The sequence below is a fragment of the Dasypus novemcinctus genome, chromosome 28 (assembly GCF_030445035.2).
Source record: "Dasypus novemcinctus isolate mDasNov1 chromosome 28, mDasNov1.1.hap2, whole genome shotgun sequence".
NCBI classification, from domain to species: domain Eukaryota; kingdom Metazoa; phylum Chordata; class Mammalia; order Cingulata; family Dasypodidae; genus Dasypus; species Dasypus novemcinctus.
Window position 1 is genome coordinate 38950744 of NC_080700.1, and position 26516 is coordinate 38977259.

Sequence of the window (26516 nt, forward strand, 5' to 3'; positions counted from 1 at the left end):
CAAGAGTGATTCCCAACAACAAAGCAACCACTGTTGTACTTATGGTTTAGTACTTCCAGGGTTCAAAAGGAATAATTAACACAAGGGTGGAGGTAAGAACTGGGCAGCGTCTGTGAACAAGAGCAACAGGGTACAATATAAATAATAAATTGACAACAGCTGGTGACAAGCCAGTAAGCACTCGATCAACAGAAATAAACAGAGCAGGCACCCAATGCTTTCACTACAGATAATAAAACAGCAGGCACACCCTTAAATGAAAAGGGCAGAGAACGCATGTTTAAATGCAGAACAGCTTTTCACTTTAATGGATACACACTTACGTTTTCTGTGGTTCCGGTAATCACGTGCAATCCATCGTAGGTTGATTTGATGTACATGCCCTGGAGGGAGTCACAAAAAATATTAACTCAGTGCTCCAAACCTTTAGAAATAGAGCCTCGAGGGAAACTTCAAGAATGGCATCATTCTTTACTTCGATTTTACATCTTTTTAAAATGACATCGTTTTTTAAAATTACATTTTTCTATTTTTTTTTTTTTTGCAAAAGAGTAGAAACACTGCTTTATTTGAGAAACTTACATCCAAATTACTTTAGTGTTTTTTAAAAAGTCCTAATAAGCAGTCAAGGAAAAAACTTAGGGGAGCAAGTAAACAGCTTCCGCAGGAATAAGGACAAACAAAATGGGGTTAACGACTGAGCCAAAAGACAGTTCCTAAAAGGAAAAAATGTAATATTTAATCTTTCTTCTTTTAAGTCAGGGTAAAAGTGAACTGCCTTCATAAATAAGATTTTCTATGGCTATGAGTTTCTAAAAAAAGAGTCTGGAGGTTGTCAGAAGGATTGCCCTCATGCACACCTGAGCAGAGTCTCAGAGACAGATAAAGTAGATACAACCCCAGATATTGGTCCTTTTGAGGGCTAAAGAGACCCACGGGTTCTATGGTCATGGCAGATGGGGTTCACTGCCATGTCAGATGGCCCTTCTTTGGTGCTGGTGTTTCTGCGTGATGGAGCTGGACTCAGATGGGATCTCTTTTCACAAGACTTTCATGCTACTTTACTGGAATTGTAGTTGGTGCTGGGGCTTAAGATATATCTAGGGGATTTGAATCTCTGGACTGACAATATGATAGCCAGGCCCTGAACCTCAACAGACTTCAGCTCCTACACTCTGATTTATTGGACTTACTCCACTCAGCTAACATAGAGTTGAAGAATGTCAACCACCACACCATGGAGCCTAGAGTGCCTACAACTGAAAGCAGGAGGATTGCATTCAATATCCATGTGGAATCTAAACCCCCTCTTGACATAGATGTGGAATGGACTCAACCAAGCCAAGGTCCACAGGAAGGAGGAATACAGTAAGGATCAGAGTGGAATTAATGATATTCTATTCATGAACTATTGTGGTTAATAATCGAGAAAATGTGGCCTTGATGTGGAAAAAGTGGCCATGGTGGCTGCTGGGTGCGGGGAATGGGAGGAAGAGAAGAGATGTGGAGGCATTCTCAGGACTTGGAGTTGTCCTGGGTGGTGCCCCAGGGACAATTGCCGGATGTTGTATGTCCTCCCATGGCCCACTGGATGGAACGTGGGAGAGTGTGGGCTATGGTGTGGAACACGAGACATGGGTTGAAGCGATGCCCGGAGATGTACTCACCAGATGCAATGGATGTGTCATGATGATGGGGGAGAGTGGAGGGGTGGGGGCGGTGGGGGTGAATGGGGACCTCATATTGTTTTTAATGTAATATTTTTTAAAAAATGAATAAATTGAGTAGAATTTGGAAAAAAAAAAAAAGAAGAAACAGAGATTAACCAATAATCCTTTCAGTGCTGACAAAACCCCCAGCCCCAGCATGAGAAGAAATGTAACAGTTGACCTGACACCAGCAAGGCCTGCTGATCTTCACCAGAGAGCCTCGACCTTACTTCAGTATCCTGCTGGCTGATTATCACGCGGCCCCAAGGACACCCTGTTCAAAGAGCCCCACAGCCTTGTAATGGACAGAAAGCATGGACAGCATGGACAGCACATAGTAAGAATAAATTGTGTCCCCCTTACCTCTCCCCATTCCCCCCACACCGTCCCTTTTTCTTGGACAGCCATGTAAGCTGCTCCCACAACTCAAACTTTTGAGCAGAGAGTTGAATTCTTTTTTGTATTAATACAACTTTAGCTCAGTAACTAGCTCTGCACTCCCTGTATAAATCTGTTTCATTTTTAACACAACATAATCAAGCAAGCTTATATATCATGTCTTATATTTGGCACCAAATAAATTTCTTAAGGGATAATCCCACAAACTGTCTAAAAATATATATATATTTTCTTACTTTAAGAGGAGGAAAAATCAAGGGCCTGTATTTACATCTGATTTACCTCTTTTTAAAATCTTTTTCTAAATTACATCATTCTCTTTTTTTAGGAGGAACCAAGAATGGAACCCGGGACCTCATGCACATGAAGCAGGTGCTCAACCACGGAGCTATACCAGCTCTGCTGAGATTTCTTTGACAGCAGAAGTCGTGGACGAGGCTCACAGTTTGGGGACCTAGAAGTCTTCTGCCCGCTGAATGAGCAGCAGCAAACTCTTCAGGTGCATTTCACACCAGGACTGCTCTGTCCTGCCCATCTCTCTGTGTCCAGGGGCATAACGCATTCAGTTAAATCTGCCATCAACAGTAATCGCAGGGTGACTTAGTCCACGATGTGTGAGCGGCACGTTTGTTGCATCATAACCTGAAATCTGCCCACTTCACTAGCAACAGCTAACAGCACAAAACCACAAGTCCGCCCACAAGTTTCTGCCAATCCCCAGCCGCCCCGTAGCCCTCACTCCTCCTGCTCTACCCCGCCCTCCTCATTCTCTATATAACCCACTGCACTTCCTTAATAAAGCGGACTTGCGTACCAGACCTGGTCTCCGCGGCATTCTTTCTCCCCTCGCCGCGCGTCCTCCACGCCTGAGAGCCCCTCTGAGGCTGTCTGCTGCAGCCTCAGACGCCTTTGCGGCCAGCTGACCCCTCCAAACCCCCCCGTCAGCGTCGGGGTGCAAGCCGCCCCAGCCGCAACTGGCACCCAACGTGGGGCTCGAACCCACGACCCTGGGATTAAGAGTCCCATGCTCTACCGACTGAGCTAGCCGGGCATAATTCTCCTAGCTCTTACCATAGGGCCCTGGGCTGTCAAGAAGATCATCCAGCTCGCCAAGGACCAAACCAACGCAATCCTCACGTCCTTCGTGCGCATCCAGTACCATCAGCTCGCCACTGAAGACAGCCCCCCCAACGAGCCCTGCTCAGCCCGCCCCAAGAAGAAATCAAGAACAACCCAACACCTAAAAACCCCGCAACGCATCCCATTGCTCCCCCAGCCCGCATGTTCCCCACCTTAACAGCCAACTTCACTCCCCTCCCCAGCTGCCGCCACCCTAGAACTGCTTAACAATCAATAGGGAGCAGGGGGCGGGGCAGGCCCGAGTCTAAATGGCAAGCGTAGCCGCACCTAGTGGGGGAAGTGCGCAGCCCACCACTCACGTGTAGCACAGCTGGTCTGTTCTGCTTGCCTGCCACTCTTTGGACCTGCCACTCGCCCCCTGTTAGCGGCCAACATAGCCAGCACACGTCCATAAGTACACACCCAAGCAAACCTCTCACCTATACCCCCCCTAATAAAAAAGAGAAAAAGGGGCAAATGTTGCATCATAACCTGAAATCTGCCCACTTCACTAGCAACAGCTAACAGCACAAAACCACAAGTCCGCCCACAAGTTTCTGCCAATCCCCAGCCGCCCCGTAGCCCTCACTCCTCCTGCTCTACCCCGCCCTCCTCATTCTCTATATAACCCACTGCACTTCCTTAATAAAGCGGACTTGCGTACCAGACCTGGTCTCCGCGGCATTCTTTCTCCCCTCGCCGTGCGTCCTCCACTCCTGAGAGCCCCTCTGAGGCTGTCTGCCGCAGCCTCAGACGCCTTTGCGGCCAGCTGACCCCTCCAAACCCCACCGTCAGCGTCGGGGTGCAAGCCGCCCCAGCCGCACACGTTGAGGGGAGAAGACTGTTAGATAATATGACCTGGGTGGCACATTAGAAAATGAATATGCGCCTTCTTAAGAGCTCTGGCAGGCAAGCTTGGAGGGGAATGCCGCATCGTGTGGGAAAGACTCCTGCAGATTGACAGGCGAGGTGCAGAAACTTTAAACTGCTAGAAGATGAAGGGAGGGCAAAAGTGGACATGGTGAGAACTAGTCGTTTGCCCTGTTAGCTATATTGTAATAATTTGGATCTGACCCTGAACTTGCCCTATCCTTCGAGGCTCTTTGCAGAGCAAGTACAGCAGGCTCTCCTGACACACGTCTCGCCTTCCCGGGCACTGGCTGTGGAACCTTCCCATCGGAAATGGCAGCCCCATTTCTGCCCGGAGGCCTTCTTCAGAAATGGACCCTAAACCCACCTCCTGTTTAAACCTAAGCTATTACAGTCCATCACTGACTCTGAGAGCAGGAGTATCGGCATGTATAATCCCGCCTCCTAAGACACTGCTTGTCCACGCTGAGTTTATTTTTTTTGTTTTTCCATCTGTGGCAGGTGGAGTTGGTTGACAAACACACGCTCTCGATCTTACTCCACGTCCCTGTGGGTGTGAATCCACTGTAAATAAGACATTTTGTTTTTTTGTGTTTCCATTTTTTAATTGTGTCATTTATTTTTTCTCTATTTTTTTTAAATGTTACATTCAAAAAATAGGAGGTCCCCAACACATTCTAAAGATGTTATTTTCAGTTAAAGCGTGGCCAACCAAAAACATTGGCCCCATCACTAGAGACCTTACAAAGAGAAGACACTGGAAGCCAGAGTCAGGAGAGGGCGCCAGGAGGAGCCAGGCACTGGAAGTCAGAAACCAGAAGGGGGGACACAAAAGGGGAGAGAGAGACATCGCCTCGTGACAGGAGCCCAAGGATTCCAGGAACGTGGTCCCAGGATGTGACAGATTGTCGGGAGAAAGCACAGCCTTGGGGATGATTTGGTTTTGGACTTTGAGCTTTGGAAACCGTGAACCGATAAATTCCTGTCGTTAAGTCAGTCCACTGTGTGGTATTTGTCACAGCAGCTCTGGCAAACTAAGACACCCTCTGAGAGCAGAGGCACCTTCCTAGCTCCCCACGGCTGTCCATGCAAGAGGCACTTTACCCTCCTCCCCACAACAGCCGAGCAGTAGCTGTGCCACCAATTTCTGGGCACTCAGTGTGCTCTCAGCATCTGGTGCTCAACTTTCATCCTCCCGTTTTATACTCTCAACAGCCCCATAAGGCCATTATTATTATTCTCTTTTGACAAGATGAGAAAACTGATGGCTAAAGAGGCTAAGGACTTGAGACTGGGATTTGCACCTGGTTCTCTCTGATGTCCCTCATGGAATCAACCAGCCTCAGAGATTCTTCACTTACATGTCAGCAAATTAATCAGGGAGCACGTGTGCCCACCTAGGTACTGGGAGATCACCCAGTTTTACGCTCAGGGCCTGGTAGCTCATCCAATACTTTGGAAGCATTTCTCAACATTTTCTAAGGATCATTTCCTTCCACCAGGTTCCTCTCGCATTCATCCTAAGTGCTAACAGAGACTTTCAGAGCAGATTTTGTTTTTTTACCCAGACATCATCTTTCCTTTGTGTAAATGTCTTCCATCTCCTTGTACTGCTAAGTCCTAAAAATAAAAGTGTTGAAATAATTCCTTCTCCGTGTGAGTGCACGGTTTAAAACCTGTATTTATTTTTATGCTTTGAAACACATCAACAGAGTTCAAGACAGCCAATTCCTAACTCCATAATGGAAGACAGTCTGATTTAATTCAACGATTCAAAAATCACAGTGAAAACGACGCAGAATTATTTTAAAAAGACAACTTCAATAAACGACAGTGCGTGTTATCATCTGCAAGAGAAAACCAGGGGTGGAGTTCTTACCAGGCCTTCCCCAGGCTTAATGCTGGGCAGGTGAACCTCCTCCAGACAGGTGCACTGGCTCATGAGCGGATCTGTCGTCGTTCTGATTGTTTTGTCACAGATTCCATTTAAAACCTTGACCTAGAATCAAGGAGGAAAATAGCAAAGGTGCAATCATTAACCAGGTTTATCTAAAGCTGACTTTTAAAGAGACACATGTCACTGGTCATCTCTGTTTGGGGTTGGCAATTGGAGAAGGTTGGGCGCATGTGTCAACTCGGCCAGGTAAACGTGCCCAGTTGTCTGGTCAAGCAAGCACTGGGCTAACTGTAATTCAGGGCATTCCATGGACTTTAATCATCAGTGTGCTGATTGTATAGATGATTGGTTATATCTATAATCAACTGAGGAGATTGTCGTCAGCAATGAGTCTCATCCAATCAGTTGAATGCCTTAAAAGGAGAAGTGATTTCAGCATTCAGAGAGAGAGAATTCCCATCTCAGAAAGCCAGCACCTCTTGGGAGCTTTATCTGGGCCCCTGGCTTGCAGCCTGCCCTGCAGAATTTGGACTCGTGCATCCCCATGGCCATGTAAGACAGTTTTATAAAACCTCATACTATTTACAGATACCTTCCTTCAGTTCTGTTTCCCTAGAGAACCCTGACTAATACAGCTATCATTTTGAAAACACTGCTCAACAAATGCAGAGTATTTAGTCCCCATATCTGAAATCTGTGGCAACATGCCACTATCTCAGCTTTGTTTAAGAAGTGCAACTTTCATTTAAACTCATTTACAACTACTGAAGAGCACAGTCGAGTTAAGGAGAACCATCTATTCTGAACCATCGAATGGTTTTTTCATCAAGGCTCACAGTCTCCAAATACCAAACACTGAGGAGGTAAAAATTCCTAAGAGACAAAAATGAGGATCCCCACACGTGGTTTCCAAGTAGAAATCACAAGTGGTGATGTGTTGTTATCTCACCTAACCTTTCAAAATTAACCAACCGGACCCATCAGGAAATTCCAATGAGTGATTTTTCTATCCAAGGGGGAGAATCCAAGAAGTGACACTTTATAATGTTTCTCCAATTTGTTTAACCTCCCTATTTATGGAAAATATATTTATAGCAATTTCATTGCTAAATTCCTCATCAGCAGGAAGGTCTTATCAAAAGAGCTCAGCCTGGTTTATATCAAAAGGAGGAAGTGGTGATGAATAGTTACAAAATGCTCTTTAAACAGCCACAGTATAATCCCACCTCCATCCTAAGGTTTTTGCCAAGATTACTTTTTTTTTAAACCAAAATAGTCCCAAAGTGAAACTGGCAGATCAGGTTAATTCTGATTAACAAGCCAGTCAGCAAACTTAAGTATAACTGAATGCTGATGAAATGTTTTAGAAGAAAAAATAGAATAGACAAATATACTTTATATAAATATGGGAAATCTCATAGTAGTTGGTCAGTTTGTTAAATAATTTTTATTCTTCCCTTTCCACCTAAATTAATAGAACCATATCCCAAAAGCCAATATTTCCAAGTATATCCCGAAGTAATTAGCCACAGCGCCTGTACTTAAATTAATGAGACTTCCACTGCCTTTGGAAAAAGGAATTTTCTGAATAACTTTCAGAATGTGTACTTACTACGGTTAAAACTTTATCCTCCATTTCTGCTACAAGGCAATCCTAAAGAAGGGGAAGAAGAAAATAAAAACTAAGTATGAGAGCTAAAATCTTTCAAAAGCAGTTGGCTTGGCTCTCTAGATACTCCTCTTACTCTGAAAAGGTTTCTTATTCTTACCACAACCATTTGAAATCCTGTGAGACATTCCCAACCTTTGTTTTAAAGAGTTACCTTGTTTTCCCCTATGAATTGATGGAGAAAAAATTACGAAAATAAAAACGGGGGGGCGGGTAGGTGTTAGGACTAGGATGCCAGTTTCCCTTCTCCCCATCAAGGACTCAGAAATCCCAGGAGGGGCGGCGGACTTGGCCCAGTGGTTGGGATGTCCGTCTACCATATGGGAGGTCCACGGTTCAAACCCCGGGCCTCCCTGACCCATGTGGAGCTGGCCCATGCACAGTGCTGATGCACGCAAGGAGTGCCCTGCCATGCAGGGGTGTCCCCCGCGTAGGGGAGCCCCACGCGCAAGGAGTGCGCCCCATAAGGAGAGCCGCCTAGTGCGAAAGAAAGTGCAGCCTGCCCAGGAATGGTGCCTCACACACGGAGAGCTGACACAGCAAGATGACGCAACAAAAAGAAACACGGATTCCCGTGCCGCTGATAAGGATAGAAGCGGACAAAGAAGAAGACGCAGCAAACAGACACAGAGAACAGACAACCAGGGGTGGGGGGGGGGGGGTAGGGGAGAGAAAGAAAGAAACAAAGAAATCTTTTTTTAAAAAAAAGAAATCCTAGGGAGCTCATGGTTTAGTTATCCACAAGGACTGGTCACCAAAGTCAGCAAGCAGTACCACTAGTTAGTTACCCAAAGAAGATGCCAGACCGGACTGCATGGAAGAGCCATTCTTGGGGCTGGAGATGGTCCCTGAGGAGCCCATCCCCACCTGTATCCCTTTTCCCACTCCCCACCCTGCAGCATGAGCAGGATGGGAGGGGACAGAGGTGGACACCTGCTGATATCTGTCCCCTCCTAAGGCTCTGCTCTCCCCTGACCCAAGGAGCTTATTCTCCAAGGAACCCCTTGGACAGATTATTTAGCTTGCAAACCCAGAAAAATCACGGAACTGCAATCCACCTTCTGTGCAAACCATCCAGAGGGGGAGAAAGTCAGAGTCAAAGGACGAGAAACGGGACAATGGCCCCCCAGGGGAGCCCCCGCCCAGCCAGCGGCGGGCCAAGATGCCAGGAGCCTTGAGCTTCGTGCCCGCCTGTAAGAATAGCTTTCAAACAAGGCCGTGGGTCAACTGAGCCACAAAAGTTTATTTTAAGCACCCCTGAGATTAAATCGGATATTGCAGCCCTTAAGAGATGAAAAGGGCTCAACAAAAACGTTCATTAACACGCTGCCAAAAAAAGCGGTCATGAGGTATTATGCTATTGATGACATGGAAAAAAGGGCTGGAATGCAAAGCATTATTTACTCAAGAGCTAAAGCATGAATCAGGGGGGCTGGTTACAGGACTCAGCTACCGCTCTCCTCCATAAAAGCAGCCAAAGTGAACCTGTCGAGGTGAAACTCTCACAGGGAACTTTCTAGACTTTTCGACAGCAGGGGATTTCATCCTACCCTGTAGGGTGCATGCAGAAGTACAGCGAGGCTAACGAGATTCCTTGGAATTTATTCAGCTCCATTAAGTAAAATCTGACACTAGGAATACGAAGAAAAAGGCTAAACATCTCCTGCACGTGAAGAATATTAACCAATTCTGTTACAATTCTTCATTAAGATGTTCACTTATATCAAAAGTCATTTTTCGGTCATTTTTTACTACTACCTAAGAAGGGTGCAGTAAGAAGAAATGGCTACCAATTTCTACTCTATGTTATTGTACATGGTTTTATTGTCATCTTTTTTTTAACAAAAAAAAAAAAAAGGTTGATTTTCTCTCCTACATAAAATTGTGGGAAACAATAGCTATTCTACTGCTCCCCAAATTTAAATGGACTCTTGGGAAAAGAGAAGTCTACTGGGAAAACACTTAAAAAAGAAGGAAAGTTACTTCCTTTTCTGTTTTAAATAGGGGGTTATGGTAGGTTGAGAATAGAAGGGGTTGAAACAAATAAATGGATGCATTAAGAAAAAAAATTTGCCGGGGGAGTATATTCTGAACTGCTCTATGATTGGGAAATATATTTTTTTACAAATCTGAATTTGATGTAAATTCAAGCTACAGGTGCAACCGCCATAAAATATGAGTAATTCCAGCTCAAAAGGTGCTTTCCCACCTCCCTCTTGGGCACAGCATCTGTGACCAGGATGACCCATCCATTACTACCTTCTGACGGACAGGTTGATTAAATAAATATCAACTCTACGAAAACCGTACGCTCATGAAATTTTGTGCCCGAAATAAAACCAACGATGCGTGTGAACAGTCTTTCACCACAAGGCCCCAAAATTACTTAAGTGTTGCTACCCACCCCACCCCCCCCCGCCGTGAGATGCCCCAAATGGGCAGAACATGGCACCAGGGCCCAAGATGGCAAGCTGTGGTAGGAGGCCATTGGACCACATGGTTCCTGATGCAAGATTTGTTAATGGATCCAAGAGGATCCCCAGGAAAGTGTTGCCTGTTGTGCCGAGCAGGACCCATGGGCGAGAGCTGCCCCTCTGCCTGCCCGCTGGGTCACGCCGGCGTGTGAAGCGGCTCGCTCTACCTCCCTCCACCCTAGCCTGAGTCCCCACACCCATTCCTGCCCAGAGGAAGCAGCTGCAGGTCTGGCTTCATACGGCTTGGCGTGAAGTCAGTGGAATGGGAAAAAGAGGCACTGGAAAAAGCCACCCCCTCATGAGTCAGATGGGCGGATAGAGAGTGAGATTCCTCATTGTCTGGGGCCCCCCCGACAGCAGATGCAGGTCAAGCCCAGCTGGCGGAGACCCAGGCCGGCCCCTGAGCTCCGTGGAGGGTGAAGCGGGCTAAGATGTAAAGCAGGCACCGAACACACTCAATGAAGAGCCACCCGGATGGCCCTCTGCTGCTTCCGTCTTTCTTACTCTCCAGCTCTCTTGGGCTTTCAACGGGTTATTCCCCCATTTCTTTCCACACTGGAACTTAGCACCTACCTGCCACTGCTGCTTCATCAATTTTTGTGTCCTCATGGCCTCAGCAGGAGAGACAGAAAATACAGGTCCTAATCTCCTTCCACCCTTCGCCATCTAAAAGCACAGCCTTAAAAATTGAAAGGGAAAACAGAACTGGGCCTCAGAAAGCTGAGCGAAGAATTACCATGAAGAGAGGCAATCCTACCTCTAGGTATGCATTCGAAAGAACTGAATGCAGGGACTCAAACGGTTACGTGCACACCGTTATTCACAACAGCCAAACGGTGGAAGCAACCCGAGTGTCCAAAACGTGGTACACCCATACAATGGAGTATTATTCCATCGTAAAAAGGAGGTTCTGATACACGTGGCAATGTGGATGAGCCTTCAAAATAGGCCAAGTGAAAGCAGCTGAACACCAAAGAACAAATATTGCCTGGTTCCATTTATATAAAATATCTATGATAAATAATTCAAAGAGACAGAAAGCAGATTGGAAGTTACCAGACGCTGGAGGGAAGGGGTACAGGGAGTTATTGTTAAATACATACAGAGTTTCCATTTGGGGTGACGGGGAAAGCTTGGTACTAGATGGTGGCAACGGTAGCACCACTTGCCAAAGCACCTGCATTTTCTAGTCCCAATCACGACAGGAAACTCATGTTCACTAGGAGTTAAGCATCTTTTTCAATTCAACTTCAAAAATGAAACTTCCGTGTATATTTATATATTGCCAGCCTTCATCCTTTAAAATCTGCTCAAATTTAAAATAGACAAACCATACCAGATTACAAGAACAACATATTTGTTTGCGTCTCCTTAAACCATTAAGTTTGGTTCCAGAAAACAAGGGCAAGCACGCTTTTTTTCTTTTCCAATATGGACTTCTATTTCTTATAAGTGGGCACTGTGCTTTATATATAGTATATCGCTTAAACATCACAACGATCTTTGAGATAGTTGCTATTTTTAAAAATATTTTATACCACTTCTCTATACCTAATTTTTTAAGTGAACTGCCAAAGTAACCCAACTTTTCTTCCACATTCCCAGTGCATTTGTATATTCCGGTGTATATAGGTTTGAGTGCATGTGTGTGTATTAAATATTCATATATACATATATTTTTATTTGTTTTTGGCATTTTTCATATTAAATCTACATTTTCTTTGACATTTTTTACCCAACCGTAACTTGTGGAAATCCAACCAAATCATCTGATTAGGAAATTATTAGTACTCCCATCTTACAGATAAGAAAATAAAAGCTCATAAATTATAAGTGACTTGCCTAAGGGTACAGGATGCTAAAGGGTAGAGGTGGAATTTGAACCTATGGCTGTCTCCCTCCAAAGTATCTGCTCTTAACCAAGAGACCAAGGTCCAGCAATGAGAACAAAAGTTAAAGCAAAAGACCAAAACCGAATGCACGGCACAAACATAGTATCTCGTTTCCCTTAAATTTGGGTTAACTTCTCACAACGTGAGACATTCTCATCAGCTTATCTGTCAAAACCATTAACTCATTCATGTAAACACACATTTAAAAATCACCATCAAGGAAGCAGATGTTGCCCAAGCAGTTGGGTGCCTGCCTCCCACATAGGAGGTCCCAGGTTCAGTTCAAGGTGCCTCCTAAGGCAGACAACGAGCAGACGAGGAAAAACAACGAGCAGACAATGAGAAAATAAATAAAAACAATGAGCAGACAACAAGCCAAAAATACAGATGAGCAGGGAACAGATGAGGCTCAAGCAGTTTGGGAGGTCCTGGGTTTTGGTTCCTCCTAAAGAAAGAAAGGAATAAAAAAAAAGATAACAAGCAGACAATGAGCAAGATAATGAGAAAACAACGAGCAGACAACAAGCAAAAACACAAATGAGCATGGAACAGATATGGCTCAAGCAATTAAGCACCTGGCCCCCCCACATGGGAGGTCCCGGGTTCAGTTCCTGTGCATCCTAAAGAAGGAAAAAAAAGATAAAAGGCAATGAGCAGAAAATGAGCACAAACAACACACAAAAAAAACTACAGGCAAAAGCAGCGAACAAACAGACGAGGGAGCCATCGCGGGGGTTGGGGGGTGGATGGGAATCACCATCAGTTCAGCACCAGATGCGCAGCAGGCCCCTTTCTGATGTGACCAGGTGAGGACCTGTACCTCCCATGGGTAGACTGTCCTAACATCAGTTCACAACAACCAATACCTCTCAAACCACCAGGATAGAAGCGGATGTGGCTCATGAAGTTGAGAGCCCGCCTCCCATATGGGAGATCCCGGGTTCAGTTCCCGGTGCCTCCTGAAGAAACAAAAACAGACAACAAACAGAAAATAAACAACTCAGGGGAGCCGAGTGGCTCAGTGGTTGAGTGCCGGCTTCCCACATACAAGGTCCCGGGTTCAATCCCCAGCTCCTGGTACCTCAAAAACAAACAAAAATACTACGAGGCAAAATGCCACTTGAGGCGACGCCACAAACCCACACGCCCAGACAAGCACAGGGTTAGACTGGTTGGATCATCAAATGTAACCTTCTCCATGAGGCTTTCTCTGCCTAAAACTGGGCTCCACTCTCAGTACCTCCTGCACTCCTTCCCACCTTTGCACGTCTCTAACTTCATATGCTTTGCTTATTTATCTTTTTATTTTCTCTTTGCCCCACAGACAGTAGGCTCCATGAGGTCAGGGATTTCTTTATCTGGAGAACAGCAGCAGACACAGTCAGTGCCAAACAAAGATGTATTCAAGGAATAGTCAAAATACGTACAACGCCAACGATATCCACCTGCCCAGGCAAAGCAGATTCGGCTCGTGAGAAGGACGCCTCCTCCCTTCCACTTTTCACTCTCTCCTCCACCACCACAGCAGGGGCTGCCAGTACAAGTCACCTAGTCCACGACCCTTCACAACAAAATGCAGGTCCATCTACGGCCAAAACTGACCCAGTGGCTTATCAGGATGCTTAAGGTCTTATGCTTTCACTTACGTGATGGCAAATGAACTGTCGAAAATCAAAACAGGAGGCAGAATACTGGGGAGAGGGAAGCAGAGAGAAAAAGAGCAAAGTAGCAAGAAAGTGCCTTCCACCACATATGCCAGGACCCCGTGACCCTAGAATTAACACATCACAATTGGCATTACACTCTTTCTGTCACTTCACAGAGAGCAAAGACTCAGAGCCCTTTCGTTCTCTGCTCTCCTTTCTAAGCACTTGGCCTCCGATGCAGATGACGAAGTCGCGTGTGCCTTACGCTCAAGGGCTGCTCGGATTGGCTCTGAACGACCGCCTCGTGCGAAGCCAAACTTCACTCTTTGCATTCCAGAAACAAACAGAAAGCACACGGCTTTTCCAAATCACATCTATTTTATGGCACTGTCATCACTGGGGAAAGGACATTCTTTACTTTCTGCCAAATCATTAGTGGAAACAAACACTGACTCACTTTAGATCCAGATGGAAAAGGAACAAAGAACCAGCTACTCCTTAGAGCCTTAATTTAACTCAAAAATATTTAATGAGTATGTACTACATGTCAGGCATTATGACAGGAGAACTTAAAAGCTGATGGCCTAATAGGAAACTAATATTGAAAAAAAAAAAACTAAGGTCAGTGAAGCTAGCTTGGTTGCAGATGGACTGATATAAACTTCCTGGGCCTTTACTAAGATGCCTAGGTCTGGCTAAGGAGCTTTGAGTGGAACTGACATGTGTTACTTCCAAAAAAACTACTGGTCAGTATGAAATCATTCAAGCTCTTTGTTCACCTCCCATGGAGACAGGAAACATGAGATACTAGGTCCTGAAGTCAGGAGAAATGGAGCAAATCCCCCAGCTGAACTGCCTGGATGTAGATGATCCAGAAATAAACTGCAGAGGTTTTGGAATTGTTTGTTACTGCATCATAACCTAGCCCGTCCTGACTGATATACCCAATAACCAGAGCTCAAAATGAAAAGAAAATCAAGAAGCATATGCAGTAAGGTAATCAGAACAAAGATTATAATGACATTTAATTGCTCCAGAATTTCTAGTTTAAAAAAATTAAGTAAGCTAACATTTTAGAGGAAGTACAAGACTATTTGGTCAACTATTTTAAAGTAAAAGAAGACCATCTTTGATTCCAAGGTCTCTGGTTATTTTTCACAGAAACCACCTCTACAATACGTCCATTACAAGCCTGTCACCTCTACCCAAGTCTGGTGGAATAAAACAGAATGGCAGTCCATTCCTTTGAAGAAGAGGAAAAAGGAAAAAGAAAGAAAAAAAATTTAGAAAGCAACAAGGATATACTGACCTTCTGGACTGTAGTGGTCAAATCCAAGCAGAGCTGAATGATTTTGTTCTTTGTTACTGAGAAATCCGTGATCCCTGTAAATGGAGTCCTAGAAGGTAATGACAATTCTCTTAAAGAAGACAAAAGGGAATCCACTGGGATCCCACACTGTGGGTTGACAAGCGTGGCGATACAACAGGCCAATTTAAATGATCTGTCACATAAATGTTTCCTCTCAAGTAACCCATGAAATAGAAATCTGAATCAAGAAGAGACAGAGCCCAGATAAAAACACACCCCAAAAATGAGGCGAGACAACAAACATCCTGTCAGAAGTCAACTAACAGGCTTCATACCATCCAAATGGTCATTTGTGTTTAACCACTGTAAAACACAGCCTTCAAAACAGTTTCACTCTTCTCTAAGATGAGGTAAATTTGTTCCTGCTGTTAACCTTCCAAGGCATGTCCAAAGGGACCTGAAAATCCACCACTGGGTCCAGAACTCCTGAAGAGTTCCAGGGCGAGAGACACGAGAGGGACATACACTTCCAGGCCTCCACCCCTGCTTTAATAGGGGTGCGAGAGGCTCACGCGCGACTTACCTGTCCAGCCAAGCCAACAAGGACTTCGCAGCCCCGATGAGCTCCACCACAGACGTCAGGAACTCATTGGGGGGCTTGTGTGACGTGCTCCCATCATACGCTGGACTCTTCCGTCGGCTGCTTATGTAGTTCTGCAAGTTGTGGGAAGAAGCACGCAGCTTCATAACCAAGTTCTTCATGTTATCTGTTTCGAGGCCGTAGTTCTGTGGAAAAGCAAAGCAAAAGGACACATCCCAAACCATCCACAACGTCCCACCTCACACATCCCACTGGTTCCCTGAATAACTCCCAAGATGGCGGCAACATCCACCATGGGTGGACTCACCCCTGGCCCTGAGATCACCCCACCCGGCCACACCGCCTTCTCGCCACTCCTCCCCTAGTCTGCTCCTGCCTCGAGGACGTCTTCTTCCCAAACTTCTCTTCCCACAAAGCTTGGCATGGGAAGCTCTTCAGAGTCACACCCAGGACCAACGTCTCCACCTGTACGAGGCTGTCCTGACCACTTCACGTAGAGCAGGTTTCTCACCCTGGCACTAGGACTTCCTCTGATGGGGAGCTGCTCTGTACACTGCAGGTTGTGTAGCAGCACCCCTTCCTCTACCCATCAGGTGCCAGGAGCAACAACCCTCCTGATGCGACAGCCAAAAACGTCGTTGAGAACCAATGATCTCAACCAACCACCCATCAAGCCATCTCTAGCTCTTAGGAGCTGCCTGAACCACCTGGTTTGCTGGGTGTCTCCATCCACTGGAAGGTAAGCTCTGGGAGCACAGGGAGCTCATCCGTGTTGCTTGCTATTCTATTCCCAGCACAGGAGAAAATAATATAGCTATGAATGGGTGGCCTCCCATCAGACAAGAGCTTACAAACATACGCAGCACTGATTAAATGGTAACCCATCTGAAATGCAGTTTCCATCCCTTGCCGTTCCAGCCTGCATACTTTTCGAACAAAGCCAAACTTACTGGGGTGCTTAAAAAAATCAATTGTCATGGGCTTTATTTCCCAAGACTGAGAAGATGACGCAACAAAAAGAGATACAGATTCCCAGTGCTGCTGATAAGGATAGAAGCGGTCACAGAAGAACACACAGCGAATGGACACAGAGAACAGACAACTGGGGGGGAGGGGGGGAAGGGGAGAGAAATAAATAAAAAATAAATCTTGGGAAAAAAAAAAAGAACAAATCCCAGGAAACAGCACATAAATCCAGGGTGACCTGGGAGGCAAGGGAGTGGGGATGAAATTTCTATATTCAACTTCATGTACGTGCCCCGAGTAGGCTCTTTTTTTTTTTAATGAAGAATGGAGATATTTATTTCTAGGATATATTTCATGGTCTCAATGGTGCCCCAAGGCAAGAATTGGGCACCTTTTTTTAAAATGGGAAAAATGCAATGGCTAGCATTATTGGACATTTACCCTAGGCCAGGAACTGGGCTAGGTGCTTGACAAGCATTCTCCCAGGCAAACCTCCCACTAAGGTGGAAATATTATCCCTACCTTACAGGTGAGGAGATGGAGGCAAGGAAGCATGGAATAAATTCTCCATGGCTGTGCATCTAAGAAACGGGAGGGGAGGATCCTGCTCAAGGCCATCCACACCCAGAGCACAGACTTTTGGTCACTCTGGCCAATCCTCTGCCTTCCACCCACCTGCCCAGGAATGGGCAGAGGGATAAAGGAGAAACAGGAAGGACCCTGGACCGGAATAAGGAAAACTGGCCAGTGGTCCTGGATCTAGCACAAACTAGCAAGCTATGGAACCCTGGAAAAGCCAGTTACCTTCCAAACATTCTATCCTGGCCTCTCCCATCCCCTCCGCCCTGTCAGACACCCCGACCTCCCTCCTCTGACAGGCAAGCCCTCTCTTCCTATGCCATCTGGCCCGTGCCCTTCAGCCTCTTCTCTCCTACAGCCCCCACCCCCACCCCCCAGGGAGAGGCGAGCCATGCCTCAAAATCCACAATATACGAAGCATAATATAGTAGGGGTTTGCTAGAACTGTTGGGGGCAAGATGAACAAGGGTTAGTTAATAATACAAACAAAATTCTTGGACCCACTAGTTGAAAATAACCAAAATCTTAATGAAAACATTTCTAACTTCGAATAGGTTTTGTTCACGTTTTACATTTATATTGCTTCCGAGTGAAATAAAAACTCATTTCAAAAAGATTTAGGTAACAAATGGGAAAGGAGTTCAGTACAAATATATTAAGGAAGAAAAAAAAGAACTTCTCAGATCCACCAACGGAAGCCCAAGCTTTTTTACAAAACTGCAAAACTGTAATACAAATGAGTGTTCTGTATTAAGAGTAATTTTCTATCCAAATCTTATATCCGTTTCACTTTCTTTCTTACAGTCATTTTCTGAAGATTAAAATATGATATTGTTCTTGAGCAGAGAAGACAAAAATAAAAAGATGGATTCTCATCATGGCTTTTTCAATTCAGAGAATCAAAGACTCACAATTCAATGACTAAAGAGCTCACATGACTCAACTTGTTTCTGAGGACTTGTGTCTATGATTAAAGGGAAATGTCCCCTCTTTTAGCCAAATACTCGGCCTGCCAAGTGTTTTGTTCTGAGCTAAGAGCTGGGAAGTCAGCTTTCTATAGTCACTACCACAGTAAATTCTTGCAACTTTTATTACTATACACATTTGCGTCTAAACTCAAAGAGGATTAAATCTACTTTATTACTGCAAGAAATTTTAAACCTTACTCTGCTATCGACCTGCCACTTTTCATGTTAAAATAAAAGGGGAGAGCACATCAACCGGCCAAAATAGGGCGAGGAAGGGGCTTTTTTAAACCCTTATAAAGGAAGGAGTAGAGTCCTGGGAGACACAGAAAAATCTAGTACATTCCTGAGGCCTATTTTTTTTTAGTATTTTTTAAAATTTAATTTTAAAAGATACACAGATCACAAAAAAATGTTACTTTTAAAATACAGGAGGTTCCCATACAACCCACTCCCCACAACCCCCCCCTTTTCCCACATCAACAACTTCTTTCATTAGTGTGGTACATTCATTGCATTTGGTGAATACATTTTGGAGCACTGCTGCACCACATGGATTACAGTTTACACTATAGTTTACACTCTTCTCCAGTCCATTCAGTGGGTTAGGGCAGGATATATAATGTCCTGAAGCCTTCTTTGACCACCACTTCCCATTGTCATCTCTTCTCCAGTCTTCCCATACTACCAATCGTCTGTACCACTCTCAACTGTCTGCTTAATTTTATCGGGATTTTACGTTATTGTCTGGTTTATGCATATTTTATCTTCCTGTTAGGGCTCCAGGCTGGAGACTGTAAATTCTGTTTCCCTTAGATCATGCAGCACTGCACGAGAAGTATCTTAGCTCCTCAATATAATTAACGAAGGAGTTGAGAGAGGCTATGTAATGAAATCATCCGTCACATCAATTTTCCTCGGGAAGCTGCACGATCACCGAGGCTAAGCTTAGGAGACACATTTGCTTAAGATTATTTCACATAGGTAGGAAGCTACCACCTTTCAGAGCTGTTTCAGAGAAGAACAAAAAAGAACAAGGCTCATTCATTCAGTCAACAAATACAGATGTGCCTATAGATACTCCCTCCTTCATAGAACTCAGTCCAGCAGGTGCAGATGCCCACCTGGGGTGTTTTCTAGTCATTACAGAGAAAAGACTTTAATTTGAACTCAATTAAAAAAAAAAAAAAGCATTGGGAGGAACATCAAGGGTATTTTAACTTACTCCCTTATAACATTTGCAGGGAAAGTCACTTTATAGTTAATCACCAGGTGGTAACATTACATGTCATTTAGACATAATATACTCAGATACTGCCCTGGCCAATAATTACCAGCAGCTGTTAGGGAGAAGAGCTACCTGGTCCATGAGGAAACTGAGCCAAATATTATTTTTAGCTATCAGATGCTACATTTTAAGAAAAAATTTTAATAAAATAAAATGGGAGGGTAGTTTCTAAGTAACTGGTTCTCTCCATTTTCTACCCAATTTGCCCTTATTCTTTTATTCCCCCAAAGAAACCATGCATTTAGAAGGATGGATAGACGTAGCTATAACATTATAATTTTCAAAAGAAGGGAAGGAAGGAAAATTCCCTCCCTTTCAACCCCATTCCACAATAAGGAGAGAATAAGAAACTGGTTGTAAGAACACAATTGTCCTAAATGATATTGCAGGGACAGATGCTGGACATTATATATCCTGCCATAACCCACTGGATTACCTGGGGGAGAGTGTAAACTACAATGTAAACCACTTTCCATGCGGTGCAGCAGTGCTCCAAAATGTATTCACCAAATGCAATGAATGTGCCACAATGAAGAAAGAAGTTGATGATGTGGGAGGAGTGGGGGGTTTGGGGTGTGGGGTATATGGGAACCTCTTATATTTTTTAATGCAACACTTTTTTGTGATCTATATACCTTTAAAAAAAAGAGAGAATTTTTTAAAAAAGCAGGAACAGCTTAAAAAAAAAGAACCCCTACTCTACAAACGTAGTCAGGAAAGGGTTATTGACTTATGTGCTCCCCAATGAAAGACAAAAAACAAAGAATTTCTCAGATTGGATTTGATTCTTTTCAATAGTCTTTTTCCTAAGACCTGTCTCCTTAAAAAATTTGTTTTAAGATAAGGAACCAAGAAGATATAAATGACACAACAAATGAATTAAGCCTCTAAGCATCGATACTCATTTGAGTTTCACCACCAGGGGTCATGGTCATTTCCTGGCTTGGCTAGAGAAAAGATACACTAAACAAGAAAAAAGAAAGGAGCAGATTCTCATTCTTTGGGTGCCTTAAAATTACACCCATTTCAACGAAAGATAAACCTTACACAACTTCTCCTCTACTTTCTTTCCCATTTCCTATTAATTCTATTCATAATCAAACATACGTAAGTGATTCAAGGGTGTCAGAGACACACAATGAAAACTTTCTTATTGATTTGGGCCAATTAAGTTGCAACCATTACAGTTTTCTTGAAGGTAGTTAACAAGTTCATAGGAAGAGCAAGTCAAATACAAACTGCTAACAAAGACTCCTGTTCCTTCAAAACTCTTCCCCATAGAAAGGGCAATATTTTTTAAATGATTTCTATAGCTAGATGATGAACCATCTCGGAGGCACAGGAGAGAACCTAAGTACTCTGGACAGGTAGGTAAATTACAGGTATTCAACTCAATCTGCTAGCGTCACTCAACACATGTACTGATTCAACCCTGTTTGCTGTCCCAACCTACTTCAACCTTGAAAACATAAATGGCCCTGCCTAAGTCTTTGGGAAACTGGATTTGGCAAAGAAAAACAGGTGTGGCAGTTTGATATAGCTTATGAATTCCAAAAAGAGATATAGATTGTGTTTGTAAACTGGTCTCTTTCTCTGGGCATGATACTCTTTGACTATGTTAAATTCAGAGGTTGGACAGTTTATTTGATTGTGTTAAGACTAGGGCTTTGATTCAACCACATCATTAGGGCATGGTCAGGGTTGAGTTTCATATAAGCAGACAATCAGGAAGACAGGAGAAGATACATGGGAGAGAGAGAGAGCTCCACAGACACGGCAGAGGAGAGAAACTTGGTCTTGAGGTCCTAGACACAGCCGATCCATTTGTGTAATACTCTGCAGATCCAGAGATCAGAATCCAGAGATTCAGAAAGAAATGAGCCCTCCAGCCTAGAGCTGAGATGGGAAGGAGCTGGGACCATGCAGCCTTAAGAGGAAAGAGGAAGGCTGAACCCTCGCAGACATTGCCCACCATCTTGCTTCAACACGTGGCAAATAACTGCAGGTGAGAAACCAACCTTGAGTTGGACTCTTTAGGGCATTGTGAGTAAGCTTTTACCCCAAATAAATACCCTCCTTTATAAAAACCAACAGATTTCCGGTGCTTTGCATTAGCACCCCTTTTGGCTGACTAATAGAACAGGTTATAACCATCCTTCGTTACTCTCAGTTATTCCCTTCTAGACCAGTGTTGAAAAGCAGAACTTTCTGCAAAGATGAAATGTCCTCTGTGCTATTCCATATGGTCGCCACTAGCCAGCATGGCTACTGAGCTCTTGAAATGTGGCCAAGGAACTAAATTGTATTTGATTCTAATTAATTGGAAATTTAAGTAGCCACATGTGGTTCGTAGCTATCCTACAGGGAAAGACCGCTCTAGGATCTGGCCCGGTTACTCTCTGCCCCAGACAGAGAGGGTAAAATGAGAATCGGATTCTGAATTCGATCCAGAAGCAGAGGCCACTGGTTCTGCCTTACAAGACAGGCACCCGCCTGCGCCCCCAGAGTCGCCTTTGGTTCTCAAAAGGCACCTTCTGTCTTTGCTCTCTCCCCATGACCAGCTAATTAATTGTAAAGATCTTTCAACTCACCCATATTGGAATCTTAATCAATAGCTGTTCCCTAATTTATGTCCTTATCCATTCCATCTGCTCTTCTCGTTCCTCCAAAACTTGCCGGCGTTTTATTGTTTTCTCCTTCCCCCCTTCCTTACTTCTAATTCTATTCATTTCCTGTCCATCATAAAATCAAATCCACTAAACCAAGTCTACATAAATGTCCCATAAAATCTCTTTTATAACACCAGGGGACCAACTGCAAATACACATTAACTGCTCAGGGGATGTACTGTTTGAGGCAAAAAAAAAAAAAATATCACCAATTTATGTATCAAAAGAGCTATCTGGCAGAAATTAATTCAGTAAGAAACTTAGAAAAGGAGATTATGTGGCGACTGAAGAGATTTTAGTAAAACTCTACTAAAACACACTCCCCCACCCCAAAAGATCTCTTTCCCTTGAGCCCCCCTCGCTGGCTCTCCATCACACAAAGCATGTGAGGTCAAAATTTTGCCTACAAAGGAAATTAGAAGGAAATTGTAGGAGATAAAACACAGCTTCAGGTTTTGGCATTTGTCCAGCTTTGTTCATTTTAGGCTAATATTTTAAGAAGTGGGGAAGGGGACAGAGCGAAGAGAACGCTGGGGGCAGCGGCCCACACTTCCACCATGCCCCCAAATGCACTCGGCCTGCCTCCCGCAGCCCCCACCTCCCCTCTGCCACCATGGATGCCAACGGAATTTCCCTGTCCTCAGAGCATGTCTGCAAAATGACAGACCAGGCAAACTGGCAGAAGATCTAGCAGAAAAGACTGAAAAGCCTTGTTCCCAAAGAGTGCCATAAAAGTCAATTCAAAAAAAAAAAAAATGTTTTACTGTCCCAGAAACATTCAGTCTTAATAATAACCAGGACGTTTAGCGACCCTCCCGGCACGGAGAGACCCCCGCCCATGACTGCTGCACTGTCTGGGATGAGCGATGGTTACTGGGCAGATGGAGGAAACAGGCGCCCCCGTTTCCCTGGGGTCACAGAGTGAGCAGAACATAGCAGAGGCAGGATTAGAATTCAAAAACCCTGCCTCCCAGGAGAAGGCTGGGGCCACTTGGCCGGAGCGGCTCCCACGGGGCAGAGCTCATTCATTTACTACAAATAAATTCCCCGTTACTTTCCTAAACAGGAACGGTGCACCCCAGAGCCGGAGATAAGGCTCTGTCCATTTTAAGAAGAATACACACAATGCAGCAAGCGTTAGATAATCGGGGGGACAGCCGGCAGGGCAGCTTCACCGGGTGCGCATTCTTTCCCACCGTGCTCAGTGACGTAACCGTAGATATCCTTGGCTCGGCTCACAGCTCGGCTAAGCCAGCTCGAAAGCCACTGGGCTGGCCCCAATCCCGACGTTTCGGTCAACGGCGTCCTTGCCACGACACCAGGGCGAGCAGGCCTGGAATCCCATCTTATGCCAAGCGGCTTACAAGCAAAATGCCCTTCCCCGTGTTCTCAGCTTGCACCTGAGGGATCCAAGGTGTGATGCAGGCATCACAGCGTCAGGATTTAACTGGCTCAGGTTAAAGCTACCTGCAAAATGTAACTCGCCACCATTCATAGATGACCTCAAGCCTAAGTTTCAGTATTGAAATATCACAAACATCTGTTCAACGCCAATGCTTCCTACAGCAACAAAAACAGACGTGACGGTCAGAACCCATTTCTCATTTCTATTTAGAAAAATAACTTTCATTCAGGGCTATCCCCACCTCCTGGTTCCTTATGAAAAAGATTAGAAAACAGGACCAATACAACCTTTTCCTGTAAAAAGGCAAACTTATTCTGTAGAGGGCAAGAGACAGCCAATGTTTTAGGAGAACACACGGTTTCCACGGCAACTACTCGCCCTGGCTGTTGTAGCACAAATGCAGCCATACGTAACACATAGTTGACAGGGCATACCTGTGTTCCGATAAAACTTTATTTATAAAACCAGATGGTGGGCCACATCAACTCACAGGCCAGAGTTTGCCAAACCCTGAATCTAGAGAACGATTTTCAATTCTTCCCTTATGTGAGCTTTGGCTCATGTTTCACGGCAATGGATTTTTTTTTAACGATAATATGCTAAGACTATAAAAACAAAAGAAAAAAAGGATTTAAGAGAATAAAGCTTTAAAGAAGGTGATGGCAATACAGATCGCCTTCTTCTGAACTAACCAGTGCACAGAGGAGGTCAACCGCCTCCAACACGAGCTCCTGATGTCCTATTCGTGTGACGCCCAGCTCTTCGAGATCCTGATGGGAAATCTGCAGCAGCTGTTCTCCATTGATCTTCTCCCGCTCAAACTTGTGGACGTACTGCTGGAGGCAATCATCTAATCCTACCCAAAAATAAAATAAAAAGTTATCATCATTCTGTTCCTTTACTCAAAAACTGGTCCACATTTAAATCGATCTCGGCAATCCAAAATCACACTGCTGCAATTTATTGTCTATATAATGGACACCTTTTAAGTGACTTCTTATCTCAAACAGGTTTTCAGTGGGCAGCTCAAAGTTCTCAGATGGATGCAGAACAATTTTATAATAGTTACCTTTCCATTCCCTTTCAACTAAAGGAATAAATACCAATCCCCTGCTGATTTGAAATGTTATCTCTATTAGACATACGCTGCTTGTTTGCTAAGCAACCCTCCTTTGGGATACCACCCCTGTCTCCTACCCCACATGGTCCCAGTGGGTTAGCCAATCAAGATGCTCTGCCACAGCTCTTAGCACTCGATCCACCAGGCAGCGATGGGTTCAAGAATGGCTGGAAGACTCAGGTAGGACCAATCAGAATCCTCCTTGATATCTGATACATGTACACAAGAAAACAGAGGTTCTTCATTCATTTTCAGCTGGAAGCCATAAGAATCCTACCTTGGGAATGCTGACAGTCATTTCTCTGATCAACCGTCTGAGAACAAGGCCAGCAACCATTTGGAAGCAGGAGGTATATGAGAGAGAGAAAAAATGCCCCAATAATATGATATACCCTTGAACCTAATCCTGCTTAAATATAACTCTATGCCTAGAATTTGTCACTTGAATTGAAATACATGCCCTTTTTAGCTTGAGCTTGTCTATGTTGAATTTCCATCCTTTGAAACTGAAAAAATTCTGATGAATACACAAACCAAAGGGACCAGCAGTGTTCAAAGAAAAAGGCAATGTTGAATAGGTCAGTTTATGGGATGTTTTCCAGATCAAATCCTACCAAAAACAAGGTTATCTTCTAATGTTCTTATCAAATAGTGATTAAAATAGGTATAGCCAAATGGAACTTGGGAATCTTATTCCCGCAGAGAACTCTCCAGGCAACATGCTTTCATAGTTTTACTGGAAAAAGTTTGACCCAGAATCAAGTGAGCTATTCAAGCAAAACAATTAAAACCACCTCAGCATTTTAAAAGACTAGGTTCATACAAATTCAATCCCAACACAAAGGATGAAAACTCAATGTATCTAGAACAAAGTATGTCTAAAGGCATGCTCCTACAACATACACACAATTTTGTTTAGCCCTCACAAAAGCTGTGTTACAGGGGTATTTCTCTGGGCTACAAAACAAAGACACAAGGTCCAGCCCTTGCTTTGACAATGCTACAAGTCCACGGGTCTTAAAACTGGATGTGCTAGGGTGTCGCTATATCTCTGCCCCACAAACGTCCACCCTTCAGCTCCCAGTAAGATATAGGAAAAGGAGTAATGAAAGGCTTTTGGTGGGTTGAAATATATACCCCAACAGACACATGCGCATATCCCTAAAAACGCGATCCTGTGCATGTGAACCCATTGCAAATCAGACCACTTGAAGACGTTATTTTTAGTTAAGGTATGGCCAGCTGAAACACGAGGGCCCTTAATCAGATTACTGAAGGTCTTAGAAGAGAACCCGAAAATCACAGAAGGAGAGGACATCACTCTGCCTATTAGGCAGAGACATCTGCCACATGGAAGCCCATGGGTTGAAGGCTATCAGCGGCAGATTGCTGCAGATTTTCATTTGAAAGCAAATCTCACCACTAGCCTGATTTTGGACTTCTAGCTTCAAAACCATCAGCCAACAAATGTTTGTTATTCGAGCCAAGCTACTGGATGGCACTTGTGACAGCAGCCCAGCAAGCTAAGACAGGCTGGTTTTCTGAGAGCCGTTTGGGGTTCCCAAATGTAGGAAGAGGGGGTAAGAAAAAGGGATTTCACGATAGCCACTTGGAGCTAACCCATTCTCCATGAAGAGACACCTGCCTTGCAGAGGGACTCAGTCACACAGCAGGCAAGGCTGAGGACAGTGATATGGGCCAGTGGCTTTGGTGGAGGCCCAGTGAGTAGATAGGTACTGAGAAGTTGCAGAGGATATGCCTTGGCACCTGGCCCCCCCAGAGTCAAGTGTGATGCAGGGAAGCCGAGGACAGCCTCCTAACAACTCTCCCTTCATGTCAGAGATGAAGAAATTGGGACACATCACTATAAGATGCCAAGAGAAGGATTTTTATAGCCATTTTATTCAACTTGTCACAGAAGAAAGGAGTTTGTTCTGGT

General features: G+C 44.4%; 1 protein-coding gene and 1 non-coding gene across 2 annotated transcripts in view; both read right to left on the reverse strand.

Annotated features, from left to right (window-relative positions):
• The window catches only part of CNKSR3 (CNKSR family member 3), a 107228-nt gene that overhangs the window by 19680 nt on the left and 61032 nt on the right, over window positions 1–26516 (reverse strand). The window contains exons 2-7 of the mRNA XM_004477803.5: window positions 24150–24313; window positions 15568–15770; window positions 14985–15072; window positions 7607–7648; window positions 5977–6096; window positions 324–383 (exon numbers count right to left, since the gene is read on the reverse strand). Of these exons, the coding sequence (XP_004477860.2) occupies window positions 324–383; window positions 5977–6096; window positions 7607–7648; window positions 14985–15072; window positions 15568–15770; window positions 24150–24313 (677 nt within the window). The remainder of the gene's footprint in view (window positions 1–323; window positions 384–5976; window positions 6097–7606; window positions 7649–14984; window positions 15073–15567; window positions 15771–24149; window positions 24314–26516) is intronic.
• Window positions 3087–3159, reverse strand: TRNAK-CUU (transfer RNA lysine (anticodon CUU)). The gene has a single exon. It is a non-coding gene; the product is annotated as a tRNA-Lys (tRNA).